Here is a 17,722-nt window from a genome sequence, read left to right as displayed (position 1 = left end):
AGTTTGCTAAAAAAAAGTCCTGGAGCAACTCAGTGGGTCAGGCAGCATCTCTGGAGTACATAGGTAGGTGACGTTTTGGATCAGGACCCTACTTCACACTGATTGTGGATGGGGAGGGGAAGCTGGAAGAGAGGATGAGTGGGACAAAGCCTGACAGGTACCGAGTGCAGCACAGTGGTTCAGCGGCAGAGTTGCTGCCATACAGCACCAGGGTTCAATCCTGACCACGGGTACTGTCTGTATGGAGTTTGTACATTCTCTGGGTGCTCCAGTTTACTCCCACACTCCAAAGATGTACAGGTTTGTAGAATAATTGTCTTCGATAAAAATTATAAATTGTTCCTAGTGTCTAGAATAGTGTTAGTGTGTGGGGGTCACTGGTCGGCGCAGACTTGGTGGGCCGAAGGGCCTTTTTCTGTGCTGCATCTCTGAGCTAAGCTAAAAGAAATAGGTTGATACAGGTGATGGGGGTTTTTCATAGGCAGATGGTTGGACAAAGGACGGAGGTGAATAGACAGAAGGTTTGAGACAAAAGGATTGAAGAGTTGGTAATTGTGAAGTTAGAGGAGAGAATGTAGGAGGAAGGGGAGGGGTGGCGTTGTCCTTCTCCGAGTCCAGGATGACTTGCTTCCACTCTAGTTTCACAGAATCTGGGGTGAGAGGTGAAGTCAGTGTTGAAGCCACAGACCATCACACAGATCAGGCAGAAGCTTGTCACAGTGGGCGAGTGGGTTGTCTGTAGGGTGGTGCCTCTTCAATTGGTTGCACAAGGATCGTGGCCATGGATTAGAGAGGCTCACCAGACCATCCCAATGCTCTGCCCCTCTGTGAGCAGCCAGAGGTCAGGGATTCCCAGGATTCAGCAGAGAGCTGCATTTGTACAAGGATACCTTGATCAATTCCTGAATCTTTTTCAGTTATTTGCCAGGTAATCTCCAGCTGTGAAAGCAGTGTGTGTTTCACCAATGCCTGGTGTCAAGTACACAAACCCACTGTGAATTAGTGTAATTAGGGGTGGCACTGCTGGGGTGCAGACCTGGGCATGGACATGGCTTCCAATATTTGGAGGGTCTTGCAGAGATATCAGTAATATCTTTCTCGAGACTTGTGCTGCCAGCTTTGGACTGTGCCGTCGCAGAAACATATGGAAGGCAGGGATTGCTGGTGCCCAACAAAACCATAGGTTTTGTGCAGATCTGGAGTTTTGATTTTCAGATATCCATTTCCTCAATCAGCCAAAGACGGAACTTGGACATTGAAGGCGTGGTGATTGTCCTTATCAACATCTGCCATTGTCAGCTACGGGTTCCTATTTCCAGGGTCTTACCATGAACATTTACATTGGGAAGGCAGGGTGCTGCTGTGGATAACAGGTTGGTGGAAGAGCTTCATCTCATGGATATTAAGATTAGGGTTAGAATTCATGGTCCATGTGTGTCGGGGAGCGAGTGATGGGTGGCTTGGAGTGCAGTCTTCAAGCAAGTGCAACGCAAACTTTGTTTGTGACTAGAACTACACCTATGAAGCAAAATCTTTGGCTGAACAGTTGCCCAATACCTGTGAAAATTGGATGTTCACCAATGGAATGTTTGTCGGAGGCAACGGGCAATATTACGGCAAGAAAGAAAAGAAAGTTCCAGCTACAACTCCTTAGGAACTCGGATGAGTAGATACAACAGCAACTCGAGGATTCAAAGATATGATCAAGCAACTTATCGACCTTTAGCCTATATGAACTGCAGAATCTCCAGAGCATACTGACCACCCTAAAGCCTAATGACAAAAACCAAGAAACTACAAACATAAGGTATTTGCAGATTCGAAGTTGTGAAGAGGTGCCTCACAGCCAGCTGCTACAAGAGAAGGCATAGCCATGGCCTTCCTCAATCATTGTTCCCAGTGGACAGCTCCCCAAATCTGTGTGGATTCTGTCCACTCAGAGCACAACATAGCAACTCCAAGAAAAATGCAAGGGTATCATTAAATATAATACAAGGCCTTTTTTCAACCTAACTAAAGCCTTTGACTCCTTCACCCAAGAGCAGCTTTCTCGGATTCAGTTGTCCACAGAAATGTTCCCTTTAGCTTTACAATTGACACCACAATCCTAACCCACCGATATAATGCAGAGCCAATCGCAGTGAAGACTGGTGACAAATACCCCCGTGCTGATCAATTACAATCCATGTGGTTAACGTTACTTGGGTTCTTTGCAGAGGATCGGCTCCTCAATCACCGTACAACTTGACACAATTATTGCACATTGCCCTATTTCAGCAGTGCTGTGCATGGCCACTAAATTCCAATACAGCGAATAGCTTTATTCACAATTAGCTCTATTTGTTTTAAAGGCAAGCCAAGTGTTAGAAATTGCTTGTCGGTGGAAGTACTCTGGCAGCATGCTGGAAATGTTCCCCAGAGTGCCATTTTCTTGCCTTCTTTGGCAATCCTGCAGCCATGTGCTACATCTGAAATGTTGATCTCAGATGTTGGCAGGAAGGACAGAAAAATGTTTTCACTGGAAAGATCCAGCCACCCTGTGCAGCTACTGACAGTGTCGGCTTCAATTGCAATGGAAGAAATTACAAGAGCTCCAAAAGCTACTGCTGATCTGGAATTTCCAATCCCGACCTAGCTATCGAAAGAGTAACACCAAGCTTCTCCAGTTCACTTCAGGATGAAAAGGTTATGGTGGAGCAAGAGGCTGTGGTGGAGCCACCGCAAAGCTACTCCCCGAATCACATTGTTGACTCTTTAGTTTAGAGATACAGCGCTGACCAGCAATCACCCATACATAGAAACATAGAAACATAGAAAATAGGTGCACGAGTAGGCCATTCGGCCCTTCGAGCCTGCACCGCCATTCAATATGATCATGGCTGATCATCCAACTCAGTATCCTGTACCTGCCTTCTCTCCATACCCCCTGATCCTGTTAGCCACAAGGGCCACATCTAACTCCCTCTTAAATATAGCCAATGAACTGGCCTCAACTACCTTCTGTGGCAGAGAATTTCAGAGATTCACCACTCTCTGTGTGAAAGATGTTTTTCTCATCTTGGTCCTAAAAGATTTCCTCCTTATCCTTAAACTGTGACCCCTTGTTCTGGACTTCCCCAACATCGGGAACAATCTTCCTGCATCTAGCCTGTCCAACCCCTTAAGAATTTTGTAAGTTTCTATAAGATCCCCCTCAATCTTCTAAATTCTAGCGAGTACAAGCCGAGTCTATTCAGTCTTTCTTCATATGAAAGTCCTGACATCCTAGGAATCAGTCTGGTGAACCTTCACTGTACTCCCTCTATGGCAAGAATGTCTTTCCTCAGATTAGGAGACTGAGGAAAGACATTACACTAGCTCTATCCTACACACTGGGCATCATTTACAGAAGCCAATTAACCTACAAACCTGCACACCTTTGGAATGTGGGAGGAAACCGGAGCACCTGGAGAAAACCCACGAGGACACAGTGAGAACTTATAAACTGCGTACAGACAGCACCCATAGTCAGGAACAAACCTGGGTCTCGGGCGCTGTAAGGCAGCAACTCTACCGCTGCGCCACAGCATTTTCTCCATCCAGAGACAGAGATAACATAATGTTAACGAGGCAACAACTGCAGTGGGCAGCACCAGCACCAGCCACTAGACATGGCTTTTTTCAGACCTTCATTGATCAGGAGGGACTGTGGAAAAAACTTCCCAAATTTAGTTGCCTGTAGAAATCCACAATTATTTTACATTAGCTTAATGCTGCCATGCAAACCATGACCCGCCCTTGTCATTTAACCAGTTCACCACATTGTATTCCTCTTGAGTTCACCCCTTCCCAAGTCAACAATGGGCCTACCAAGGCACCATCCTGCCTGAGGAAATTTGTTCCAAGTCCTGATCTTTCCTCACTTCCAACTCTTCACCCCACCCCCTACTTTCAGTCTGATGAAGGCTCCTGACCTGAAAAGTCACTTATCCCTTTTCTCTAGAGATGCTGCCTGACCCGCTGAGTTATTCCAGCACTTTGTGCCTATCTTTGATAAAAACCAGCATCTGCAGTTTGTTATTTCTATATGTTCCCAACCACAACAAAACTTAGCTTAAGCATGTCAAGGTAGACAAAAATGCTGGAGAAACTCAGCGGGTTAGGCAGCATCTATGGAGCAAAGGAAATAGAGTCTGAAGAAGGATGTCGACCTGAATCGTCGCATATTTCCTACACTCCATAGATGCTGCCCCGCCCACTGAGTTTCTCCAGCATTTTTGTCTACCTTCGATTTTCCAGCATCTGCAGTTCCTTCTTAAACATTAACCATGTCAAGTGTGGTTGTGTCACTGTCTTGACACTTCTCTCATTCTTTCGAACTTTTAAATCTCATTTCCAAACTTCCCACGAGAGTACAGGTAATCTTCAGAAAGAGTAAGGAACTACAAAAACTACCCACCAGAGCCAAGATCACTGGTTCCTCTGTGGATAGACTGCAGGAGCAGTCAGATTTTTTTACCCAAAAGGCTTCAAGGAATATACACAAGAATATGGTATTGGGATAAAGAAATAGTTATGATTGTACTGAAAGGTAGAAAAAGTTTGAAAGGCCAAATAGCCTACTCTGGCCACATTTCTATGAGAACTAGTCTACAACAAGCATCTTAAAGCAGGGGACAGATACACCTTCATGCGAGATTCCAAAGGGGCTTGACATGGTAGAGACTGACAGGATATCTCCTCCCTCGAGAGTACACAAGAACTAAAAGGTTCAGCATTCAAACAAGGTTTCACTCATTTACAAATGGAGATGAATAGAAATGTCATCTCTCCAATGGGCTGACACTTGTTGGAATTCCCCATCCAAGCGAGTCACACCGGGCTGAATCATTGATAGTTTTCAAGGCTGAAATGAACAGATCTTGGATTATGGGAGTGAAAGGTTCCTCAGAGAATGTTACCCTCTTTTAGAATGCTGGGTACAGAAATAAATATTTAATTCCTCAGGTCTGTCTGTTCAACAAGATTAAAAAGTTATGCGATTCAGAGCCTTTAACTATGACAAAATTCCACCATTCTACATATATAAAGTGTCTTCTATTTTCCCGAAACATCCATCCAGTTTCCAGTCAATCTCCCCTTTCCCTAAACTCCACAAACAATGGAGATTGTTCTCGGGTATCACCTCATAAGTCTCCTGTGTTTTACATTGCAAATTTAGAACAAATCTCCTTTAAATTTGAGCGAATGCTGGAGTACAGGCAGCCCAACGCAGGGATGAAAATGATAGAAATTCTGTGTGAAAATAAATCTCACAGATTGACATCCAGTGGATAAAAAAACCTTAATTTAGTTTCTTGAAAAAGAGAAAGAAATCACATTGTCAAATTCCGTTATGGCAATGTTTATGTAGATTAGTAAAACAAAAATAATTACCCTTAAGTAAAATATCTCCGCATCTCAATTCATACACTGTGTATGTCTGTATACGATCATTCCACAAGATTCGGTATCCTTTTATAGCATGTCTAATTAAATCTCGCAGCACAGATGCAGTATACACACATTTCACCTTAATCTTCAATAATCCTTTTGAATTACGAAATGTAGTACATTAGTCTCGGTATTCATAATTAAATTATCCACAAGAAGTATTTTATACCAAAATTTAAATTTTCAATGTCCTAAAGCAAAATGCTAGGAACAGCCATATTTTTTAAAATGCAATTTGGTCCAGCATTTACTGATATATAATAGAAGTGGATACAATTTCAACTTTTAAAATATATTTGGACAGATATAAATGAATAGGAAAGGTTTAGAGGGCAATGGGTCAAATTCAGATGAGTGGGATTAGCCCAATATGCCAAATTGGACAAGGTGGGATGAAGGGCCTGTTTCTGTGCCGTATAGCTCGAGGACTCTATGACTGTAATTCATTGCAAGTATGCCTAACATAGCCTTTAACATTCGAGTCCTCACATTTCCCAAGCATGAACAAAATATTTTTTATTCCTAGAGCAAACACACACGAACAATTCAGCTCACACTGAAGCCAAAGTTGGTCCACATGACAGGCAGTGGTGTGAAGCAGTCTGCACTGAAAGACCAGGGGGAGGCACTGGGATTTCTTAATTGCAGGCCCTTCGGTGCTTTCACCTCAGTGAAATGTTAAAACATTTATGACAGAGGTTCCCTTTTCTTGGTATTTTACTCGTGTTCAATTTAATTCCACAAAGCTGCTTCAAAAGAATTAATTAAATCTCTCCAAAAATATTGTTGTCAAACGTGTTTTAGATAAATACACCTTAAATAAACATGCACCAAAATAATAATTTACATTTGATTAGTGTATTTTATTTAAGTGTTGCAACGATAGTTATTCTTTGGATTATGCAGTCACATGATGTTGCACTGAAGTTTGAAAATTCTGACCTAATATATTCACAATCAACGGGTTCTTTGCTGAAATTTCCAAGCTGCTTGATCGATTTTTCACAAATATCTCTGGAAACATTGGTTTGAGGACCGGCTGAGTGCGAGTCGACTGCGAGCGGGAGGTGACAAAATGACTGTGAGTCGGGGTGCGGGGGGGGTTAATGTAACTCGCAGCTCATGGAAATCAGTGCCCAGCAGGCTACGTTTGAAAACTGCGCAGCGGGCCGCGAGGAGCAGAGCCATTGTGACGTCATCAGCTCGTTAGCTTTAAAAAAGATCTCAAATTTGTGAACAATTTTAATAAATAACTCAAGAAATAATGAATCAAATTTTCAGATGAGGCGATTGAGATCATGAGGTAAATCTCTATCGGAATATGTAAACATTTCACTGTTAGAGCCTCGTGTTTTCGAGGTGATGTGAATCACAAACAAACAAACAAATAAACACACAAATCCAAGATCAGAGTTTTATAAGTACAGGGTACATAGATATTTGCTATACGAATAATGGTCAGGCAATTATGTTTGCTGATTTGAAAGTTGACAGCAGCTTGACAGCAGTTTCTGGACAATAGATTTGCAAGTCTACCGTGTAATAGCTAGAAAAGCTAAATATGAAAGCGTGTTGTGCCTATGTGGTTCCGGTGTGGTCATTTATTACATCTCAGCCAATTATAATTGACTGTTACTGTAGTTCTGACACTCAGGGAAACTAAAGTACAAGATACCATCATTACGGACATCTTGATGAGATTTAATTGTGCCAATGCTGCTGACAGAACGAGAAGGCACACAAATGATCAATAAATAAATAGCATGAAGGTACAAAACTGTTCTCCAAGAGCACTGTTTTTACATACTTCACCAGACTTTTATTCTGTGTTTAAATATACATTGAAATTATACACACCGAATCTTTACACATCAACCAGATTGGAATATTTCGCAAATGACAATGAAGCCTCAGCCTCAGGTGAGCACACATCACACACTGTAAACAGTCACAACATGGAAACAAGTCTCAACAGGGAAGCATTACCAAACAAGCAGGTTACTGTCATTCAGAAATTACAGAAAGTTCTAAAGAAATTACAACATTTTAAAGTTGGAATTTAATGCCCTATGAAACAGAATGGAGTAGCAATTTGAAACATTGATGGTTGAAATCGATGTCACACTGTCAACCTGGATCAAAAGACATTAGCCAGTGCAAATCAAATGTTTGAATGCATTATAGTAAAAAAATTGTTGGTGAAGCTCAAATCAAGTAATTACCATTTGCCCATATTGGAATACACTGATAAAATAAGAAACTAATTTGCCCTGATCAGAAAATCCCTATATATAGATTTTTTAAATCTCTGTGCTTCAATTTATTACTATACATAGCATGATCATTGTACAACAGATCAACAGTCACAGTGGGAAAGCTTATTAATACATTCATTGTGGGTAAATACACACCAAAGTCGAATAGGAACTAATTCTAAAGTAAGAAATGACAATAAAGTGAAAAAAAGCTACATTGATCCAAATATTTCAGGATATGCAAACCTTTAATGCAAATCTTTAAAAAAATATGTGGAGACATGTAGCTTTAATTCTACTGCACTTTCTACACAGCATTGAGAAACATCCGGCATGTTATAATACATACGACTGCAAAAGCATTTTCAATATTTAGTATTCACACCCACAGAGTTATGCACAATGTTAAAGATGAAGATAGTGATTTAAACAGAGACTTAACTAACATCCACTATAGTCCAGGATAATGTGCTAGATCTTGATGGAAAGCCAAAGCCTAAATTCAGCTGCAAATGAGGTTTAAATCAGATATTTAATTTCCAGCTATTGAGAAAACTCTGCACATTTTCTGAAATGAAGATCATAAATTGGACAAAAATAGACAGCTGCCTTTTAAAAAGTATCCCAATCAGTCTGTATGGTCAGGAGAGGAACAAGCAGGAATTACACTAACTTATTGAAAGCAATGACAAATTATGGCAGCTTCATCTTAGATCTGATTAGTAAGCCCCAGCAAGTGGAACTACATGTGGGCATCATATTATAGATAGGAAACCAGGTTCAAACCCAATTCCTCAATCCAAGTCAGGACTTCAAATGGTCACAAGAGATTTGTGAATTAATGCATGAAAACACTCACATTCCAATGACCAGCGTCTCAGTGATGCTGTCCTGTAATCTTTGCAATGGATGCAACATACATACCGAGGATCTGACAACCGCATTGTAAATCAGCAGCACTGGGACATCATCTCCAAGGTATTCACTGATGCTTGGACAGCCTGGCATGTCACAATGCTCGAAGAGCCAAATGGCCTCCTCCGGCACTTATTTTCTATGTTTTAATACCAGTCCAAGTCAGGCAAATATTTATGAATGATGGATGGCATCAATCCCTAATCAGAGGAGATATGCAGTGAACCTAAATTTGTCACAACAAATTTATTTGTGGTTCATTGTTAGCAATCTGGACTATTAAACAATTTGTTTGTTTTTTCAGGTCAACTCCCAGAAAACCAGAATCTTGCAACAACTGCAATGAACTGCGATAAACCTCAGCTAAGGCTAAAGAATATGGCAACTTTCAGGCTTATACTCTTCATTTTGTTTCCTTTAGAAGCAAGTGAATAAAGGTCAATTGATACCTTAAATTAACAAGAGGTTCACATTATACTAGGCAAAGGCATTAAGAAAGAAAGAGACACGAGCCACATCAAAAAACGTAGTCACTTGAACAATGATTAGAAACAACATGGAAATCAGATAGTCCGTTCAATGAACTCAGATGCAGAGATCTAATGGGGTGCATGGGGAGTTGGAGGGGAGGAGCAATCAGAATTGATCCTTGGAATTTTCTTCAGAAGAAAAAAGCATCAAAGATAATAAGTAAAATCATTCAATGAGCGCAACGATTTTCCCCTAGTTGCAACAATTTGCAAGTATTCAGAAACAATTGCTGGACTTTCAACACAGAGCGACCACCGACTTCTCTACTACCGGTGGGCATTCTGAACACACGCGCAGAATGACTTCCCTTTGGAGCGAGTTTAAAAACAAGAGAAACTCACTTCCCAAACATTTCCTGCACCCATCCTGCTTCATGCACTCGACTTTCACCTCATCAGTCACACTCCACCTTGTGCTTCCTGCACCCAAAGCCTATATTAATAAAAGTTACTACATTTATAGTGCTTTTAATAATTTGAAGACTGAAATCTTTCAAATGCTGCATTTTTCAGATGTATCTGCCCGCTTCGATTGAAGGCCAACTGTCCTCTCTTCAATTCACAACATGAAACTAAATAAATAAATCAGAAGCCAGTTGCAATTCTGGACATTCCCATGCTGCCCAAATAGAGGGGCCAGAACACAGCAATACTGAGCATTGGTCTTCACCTTCCCCAAATAAACAAACAAGAGAGTAGCTTATCCACAAGAACACAATACACATTTGCAAAATGGGATAATTACATTACAAGAAACCATTAAGTGAACGCTGAGTTGAATCAGAAATTTATTTACAAGAGTCACAATTCACAATTACATTCATTGACGCAAGACGATTTGCTTTCAGTGCATGCAGAAACTCAGCACACCACCTGTAACATTGTGCTAAGATACAGACAACTAAATGATCTATACAACATCACAATTCTTACACCGACAACACACATCTTGAGATTTAACACGGATGCTCTTCACTCTTCGAAACGTCCTTCAAGAATGCTTTCGAAGGAGAAGGGAACAAACTTATAACCAGAACCAGAGTAGAATTTGTTTTGGAACTCGATCCTGTGAAAAGAGAAAATATTTATTGAAATATTCCATACATATGGAAGTATCATACTTGAAAACACTTGGATGTTAATACATAATAAGTCACAAATAGCTTCAGTACACCAATGTACTGTTTGGTACAAGATAAATGCAATGTTAACATCAATACTGCAAGTTCAAGATAGCTACTCTGTTTCAACAGTAAGGTCACACACAATTAACCAACAGGATAGACAATATGATAAGCCTTTCATCCTGCCCAAAGCAGTTTCCCACAAACCAAAGGTGCAGTAATGGATTGCAACACATTTCCTCAGCCACGGAATAGTTTAGTTTAGAGATATAAATACAGTGCAGAAAAGGGCCATTCAGCTGACTGAGTCTAAGTTGACTATCGATCACCCGGTACACCAGCACTATCCTGCACACCAGGGACAATTTTACAATTACGGAATCACAAAATCGAACCTGGGCCTCTGGCACTGTAAGGCAGTAAATCTACCACTTTGCCACTGAGCAGCACCAAGTGTTCTACAGATCTGGAGTTTCAACTGGTTCAATAATAAGGTTATCAATAGCATCCCATTAAACAAATTGTCCTTCTGCCATTATTTACATTTCTACTCAAAACTAAACAGGTAAAGTTTGTCTGGGTATTAATCATATTGATTGGCATAGCAATGGTTCAATGGAAAACTTGTCTGCTTCACAGCTTAGAGGTGAATGTTTGACCATATTTATAGATTTTCCACTTTTGAAGCAACTCTCAAATCTTTAACAAAAAATTGTGATTAATTAATAAGAGCATGAAAAGAGGAACAGTACATCATCTGGTCACTCTTTATTCACAGTTAAAGTGATTTTAGCTTCAACCCTATTGATTTATGTTTGGCTTCTTACTTCATTGCTAACAGCGTAGGTTTACAAGGTTAATTCCCGGGATGGCGGGACTGTCATATGCTGAGAGAATGGAGCGGCTGGGCTTGTACACTATGGAGTTTAGAAGGATGAGTTTGGAACGGAGACGAGGAAACACTTTTTCTCACAGAGAGTGGTGAGTCTGTGGAATTCTCTGCTCAGAGGGCAATGGAGACAGGTTCTCTGGATGCTTTCAAGAAAGTGCTAGATAGGGCTCTTAAAAATAGCAGAGTCAGGGGATATGGGGAGAAGGCAGGAACGGGGTACTGATTGGGGATGATCAGCCATGATCACATTGAATGGCGGTGCTGGCTCGAAGGGCCAAATGGCCTACTCCTGCATCTATTGTCTATTGTCAATGTACAAAGGTGCACAAGATGTGTAAATAGATTTATAGTTCAACAGGGAAATCCTGCATCATGACCAGCAGAGGGCACCACGAGGTAGCAGATGAATTGGATCACAGTGTTGAACATTGTTCCTCTGACCACTGAGTATTAATCAGTGAAACAGAATTAAAAATAACCTTCAGACAGGTGCTAGCTCACTGTGTCCGTAGCAGAAAAATTGCCAAATCTGTCCTTTGCAGCAGACAGACTGAAAGTGGACAAACAGTGTAGGGTGAAAACAGTTAAGTGCAATATTGAGTGCAAAGAATAGCAAACTTGAATCTGTATTACATTTTGTGCATTAAAAGCAGAATAAAAATTGATTTTCCCTTCACATACTTTGATGAGTATTAAAATGTCTAGGAATGTGTTTACAAATTTAGATGCACTCCTTCTGAATATATTGTGCTATAAATGTTAAATGTCAACCAGATAGCTGTCTACAGCTATAGGCTCTGCATACAGAACTGAACAATCTGAAGAGTTATGGCAGTAAAAGTGAAAGGCCAAAATGGATAGACATGTTCATTTGATATTTGACAAAAGCATCTACATGCTTCATCTTTTTTAGAACACACCTTGTAGTATGATTTAAAAGTTTTAGGCCACACCCTAATAAATTATGCTTGTAATTTTGTGTGACCTTTGAGTTTGGAAACTGCTGATATTTGTCATCTGACCTAACCTTTGATTACATGCCTTTCCTTGAGTGAACAGTTGAATCAAGTCAATACGTGGTACCATCGTTTATATATGGACAATTATTGCACACATCATAATGAGCAGTGCAATTTCAGTTAACAGATTAACCTATTAAATTATTTGGTTACAGTACAAAAGTTCATGTATATTTTGACTCTCCTTAACAAAACTGTATTTAAAGATTTTATCATTTATTTATGATTGACGCTACATTTTTTTGATGAAGCTGGAGCCAAAGTTCTTTGGAATACTGGAAGCTCTACTGACAGACAGCTGTTCCGGTAACATCCCACACACTGCTATAAACAGAATGTGATTACATTTGCTCTGCAAATGTGTGTGTGAATGCACAGAGTAATCCGGGCTAGGAACAAACAACTGCAAAGAAAAGACCGATTCCTTTTTCAATACTCAAAATCACCTTTGTTATAACACCAATGGTTTGATCTACATATTATTTCAAAAGCATTCCAAGGCATCAAAGATATCTGGGGAAACTTAAATGTCTTGCATTAAAATGTGCACCACGACTACTCTGAAGTAGACTAAATCAAAGTATCACAGTGCATTCACTGAATATATCGATGTGCCTCACAGCAACTGAATCACCTATTCCACATAAAATAACTTGTTTGCAAATATAGCAGCCATTTGCACACAAGCAGCAGAGATGAAGGTCAGTTGGACTGGTGCTGAATGTGGTTGATAGTTCAGAGGAAGGTGGGGGATGGGGGCACAGGTGCAGCTGGGAAGAGTTTGTAACAATAGCCACTTCCTCTTTGAAAAGTGCCAATAATCTTAACTCGGATAGGATCTGAGTTTATCAATTCACAAATTATTATTTGATAACAGTGTATTCCCAGTGTGCAAGTAATGGTCTAGATGTTGTGCTGAAGTCTAGGAGCTGCAGCAACTCTTCATTTGGTATTTAAAAATTAAATACAGGATAAAATAAAAAGACAATGTTGAAAATACCAATACTAAAGTTAGGTTGCAGCTGTGAAGAGAGACTTTATCAGAACTGGGAGAGGGAAATGCAAATTAGTTGAATGTGACATTGTAAAGGATAATGTGCTTGTTAAATAGATATTTGCATTCACAGTGGGGTATGAAGTTAAAAATACATGTCCCATAGCACACCTAGACGTCATGGGGAAAATACATTGGATTTACTACAGGCTGTAAAACAAAATGGTGTGGGAGGAAATAGGACATCAGTCGTAAATAGTTGAATCATTCAAGGCAAGAACCAGGAATATAGGAAAGTCCAACGAGAGTTCCAGCATAAAATCAATAAGACACCAAATATTATTTTGATTATGACTCGTTGATAATGTCTGGAATTATCTAAAAACCTATATTAGATTTATAAAAATACATAACACATTTAATTTCGATCAGATGGCAATTTGATAAAGAATCTTCTAACTACGGTGACTACACCTCCAATGCTGTTTCTGTCATTGCTGTTTAAAACCGATCACTATTTTAAACATTTATGTCACTGAACAAATCACACTGAGATCTCTGTTCTGTGCATTTATTTTTGCAACAAGATACTCAAAGGATTCATATTTACTGAGCTTGTTGACATTGTTGAGATTTAAATGGCCACAATTAACCACACCATGTTGCAATACACTGCCAGTACTATATGATTCACACCACGTTCAACAGACACCTGCTCTAGACCTCACGTTTTTTTTTCATCTTTTGTTTGCAATGCGATTGAAAATTGATTAATAAAATTAATCCCTTGTGGGAGATGCACCATTTGTTTTTGTGCAGAATGAATAGTCATGTTTCATGGTGAAGCTTGAGATTTGAAGCTTCAAGTTAATTATTTATTCCACCCCTCTACCAGCACTCCTATCTGCATCAACTCAACAAACACAAACATGGGTGGAGTTGTAGACGGTGAAGAAGGATGCCATTGGGGAAATATTTTATAGATTAGTTGGAAATGTGGGCTGACAAAAAAGGCAAGATGGAGATTAAGCATAGAAGCAAGGAACTCCCAATGCTGGTTCACAAAAGAAGACACAAAGTACTGGCGTAACTCAGCGGGTCAGGCAGCATCTGTGGAGAACTGTGATGTTCCAGGTCAGGTCCCTTCTTCAGGTGGATTGTAGGGCACGTTGCCTTCATTGGTCAGGGCATTGAGTATAAACGTTGGTAAGTCATGGTGCAGCTGTATAACACCAGGCTAGGCCACATTTGGAGTATTGTCCGCAGGTCAGTACCCTGAGCGCGTTGATTCCAAGTGTCAAACTTTTTATGGTTCATTAACTGGCCAGTGCAAACCTTTTGCTGCATCAGGCTATTCAAACAGGGCACAATCCATAACAGTCAGTGGAACTTCCATCAGGGGAACCACATAGTGAAAAGCTCTGTTTTGTATGCTATTCAACCAGATCAGATGTACCATACATGAATATAATCAAGGCAACCTCAGGTACAATAGTGCAAAGGGGAAGATGCAGAGTGCATAAATATAGTTCTCAATGGAAAGGAAAGGACAGGCAACGGAAGTTTACAAATACTTCACCGACTATATCGCCAGCAATTTCAACACTCACCAGTGCAAACGAAGGGCATGCAGAAATGCAGAGAGACCCTCCATGATGAGCAGAATTGCGATTGTCAATACAGCAAAACCAGCAAATATGAAGACCAAGGCAATAGATCCACCAAAGTTGTTTATTGATAGTCCAACGCGCATGACCATAGTCCACAACACTTCAGAGAGCTCTGAAACAGACAGACATACAGTTTAATTCATTCACTTTGCCAGAGCAAGTAGTTGAGGCAGGTACAATAACATTCAAAGACACTTGCATAGGTACATGAATAGGAAAGGTTTAGAGGGACAAATCCAGGAAAATGGGAATAGCTTAGATGGAGCAAATCAGTCAGCATGGACGAGTTGATCCGAAGGGCTCGTTCCCATGCTGTATGACTGATTTTGAATTCATTTTTAAATGCAAATGGATGTTTGATGAACATCAAATGCATTCCCAGTACACTTCAAAACAAAAATTTAGGAAAAAGTCTACACTGAAATCTTGGTGGAATGGAGGGAATACACCACTGGCAAAGATGTTACTCCACTGAATAAAAAACCTCTGTTTAACATTTGTCCAATTACTTCAGAAAATGTTAATCATCTCATGCTACCATTTGAAAAGGAGCAGGAAGCACCGTGCATCAGTTAATACTTCATTTAGCCATACAACTAAAATTGTTCAACTCATCATTTGCCGAAATTTGGAGAAGGAACTGCATCCTATTTAAGAAACCATTCCTGTCATAAAAAAATAACCAATTTACAGTTCAAGATTTTGCACTGGTATAGAAACAGTCCCAGCTGAACACCAACATAAAATTAATCGCAAATATAAATGTTTCCGTTTCATAAGTAAGTGATATCTCTTATCTTGCCTATCCCTAATTGACCATCAAGGTGAGAGATGTCACTTCCTTAAACTGAAATATTTATATTTGACATGAATTTGATGTTGGTGTTCACCAACCTGTGCAAAATCGTGAAATGTAAATTGGTTCTTTTTAGAGGCAAAATTCATTCAAACTAAAATATTGAAACTCTGTGAAGTAAGATAACCGATTGAACTGAAAACATACCCATGTGACAGTTAAAAAGCTTTAAAAAATGTTTAATTAGAAAACAGCCATGATCATATTCAATGACGGTGCTGACTCGAAGGGCCGAATGACCTACTCCTGCATCTATTTTTGTACGTTTCTAAATAAAATAATAATTAATTGAAAACCCTACAAATCATTTAAGATAATTTACACTTAAAATTATACATATACAACTAAAATTGTTCAACTCATCATTTGCCGAAATTTGGAGAAGGAACTGCATCCTATTTAAGAAACCATTCCTGTCATAAAAAAATAACCAATTTACAGTTCAAGATTTTGCACTGGTATAGAAACAGTCCCAGCTGAATTTTGTCTGAAGAAGGGTTTCGGCCCGAAACGTCGCCTATTTCCTTCGCTCCATAGATGCTGCTGCACCCGCTGAGTTCCTCCAGCAATTTTGTGTACCTTACACTTAACACAGTTGGTTGCTCAAGGTACATCCGAGCTTCACCATCAAATGAGGAACAGACAAAATGAATAGCGAACCATTCAGGTCAGGACATTATTCAATTGCCCTTATAATGGGACCTTGCTTAAAATTTACATTTAAATTTTGTTTAATTCAATCACCAGCATGCATATGCAAGTTGAATAAGATATTACCCTAAAGCCTAGCAAGTTAAGCCAATAGTGATGGCATTTTGATGAGCAGCATATCTAACTGTTTAGGCATTCAGTAAAGGGCCTAATTCTGACATCATTCCAATTGCTAACCATAGCAAAAGATTATTGCAGCTCTTTAAGGTATATTAATAACCAAATCAAATTAGGTAGCATTGCAAATTGTGATTCTTTTATGAACCAAATTATTGCCCACTCACTTGATTGGAAATCTGCCAATCTGATTTGCAAGGCACAATAGCATACATGAATAATCATTGGCAAACAATCATCACTTCACTGACAAAATTGAAGTAATCGCAATCATATTACAACGTTACTTCATAACATGTGCGCAAAGTAGGCAGGGGGATAAATTCTAAAAAAAACTTTTATAGCATAATTGACAAGGCAGTATCTTTAGCGCCTTGCACATCTCAGACTTAACATTATTCTTAACTTTTAGTGTGTTATAATCTCCAGCAGCTTGTTAATAGTTTGCCCTTTTTGCACGTTAAGCTAACATCTGAGAGTCAGAATTGTCCAGGTCGAAGATGATCCCAAGACTTTTTTAATTCATTCATTCATGGGAAGTGGGCTTTACAGTCTGAGCCTCCATTTAAATTCCCATCCCTAATTGCCCCCGAGAAGATGGTGGTGAGTTGCCTTATTGAACTGCTGTGGTCCTTGAAGTGTAAATACCTACAATACTGCTTTGGAGGGTGTTTCAGATTTTGATCTAGCAATGGTGATGGGGTGATTGCTGGTTTGTGGCTCAGTGGGCAAATACCCTGTTTCCACATTGTATCTCTAAACGATGAAGAAACAGTGATATATTTCCAGGTTGGGTGTTTGACCTGGGAGGGCAACCTCTGGGTGGTGGCTGTCCCAAAACTTTGACTGCCCTTGTAGAAGATACAATCTAGATTAATATTCCAATGCACCATAAAGGAATGCACATCAGAGGTATTAACAGATATTAAACATCTAATGGCACATTTCAGGTTTTGTTTAGTTCAGAGACGCAGCGTGCAAACCGGCCCTTCAGCCCACTGAGTCCGCACTGGCCAGCAATCACCCGTACACTAGTTCTCTCTGACACTAGGGACAATTTGCAGAAGTTAATTAACCTGCAACCCGCACATCTTTGGAGTGTGGGAAGAAACCAGAGCACCCGAAGGAAAGTCACGCAGTCACAAGGAGCAAACTCCATAGAGACAG

The 17,722-nt window shown here is 39.9% G+C and overlaps 1 protein-coding gene across 7 annotated transcripts in view; it reads right to left on the bottom strand.

The window, feature by feature from the left end:
- Positions 1 to 7,266: 7,266 nt before the first annotated feature.
- Positions 7,267 to 17,722, bottom strand: part of atp6v0a1 (ATPase H+ transporting V0 subunit a1) — a 49,563-nt gene continuing 39,107 nt past the window's right edge. For all 7 annotated transcript variants that reach the window (XM_033035225.1, XM_033035221.1, XM_033035226.1 and 4 more), the window contains 2 exons: positions 14,812 to 14,983; positions 7,267 to 10,238 (listed from right to left, as the gene is read on the bottom strand). In XM_033035225.1, coding sequence (XP_032891116.1) covers positions 10,145 to 10,238; positions 14,812 to 14,983 — 266 coding nt within the window. In that variant the 3' untranslated portion in view covers positions 7,267 to 10,144. The remainder of the gene's footprint in view (positions 10,239 to 14,811; positions 14,984 to 17,722) is intronic.

The sequence above is a fragment of the Amblyraja radiata genome, chromosome 16 (assembly GCF_010909765.2).
Source record: "Amblyraja radiata isolate CabotCenter1 chromosome 16, sAmbRad1.1.pri, whole genome shotgun sequence".
Classification (NCBI taxonomy): domain Eukaryota; kingdom Metazoa; phylum Chordata; class Chondrichthyes; order Rajiformes; family Rajidae; genus Amblyraja; species Amblyraja radiata.
This window is presented reverse-complemented; position numbering and strand designations above follow the sequence as displayed.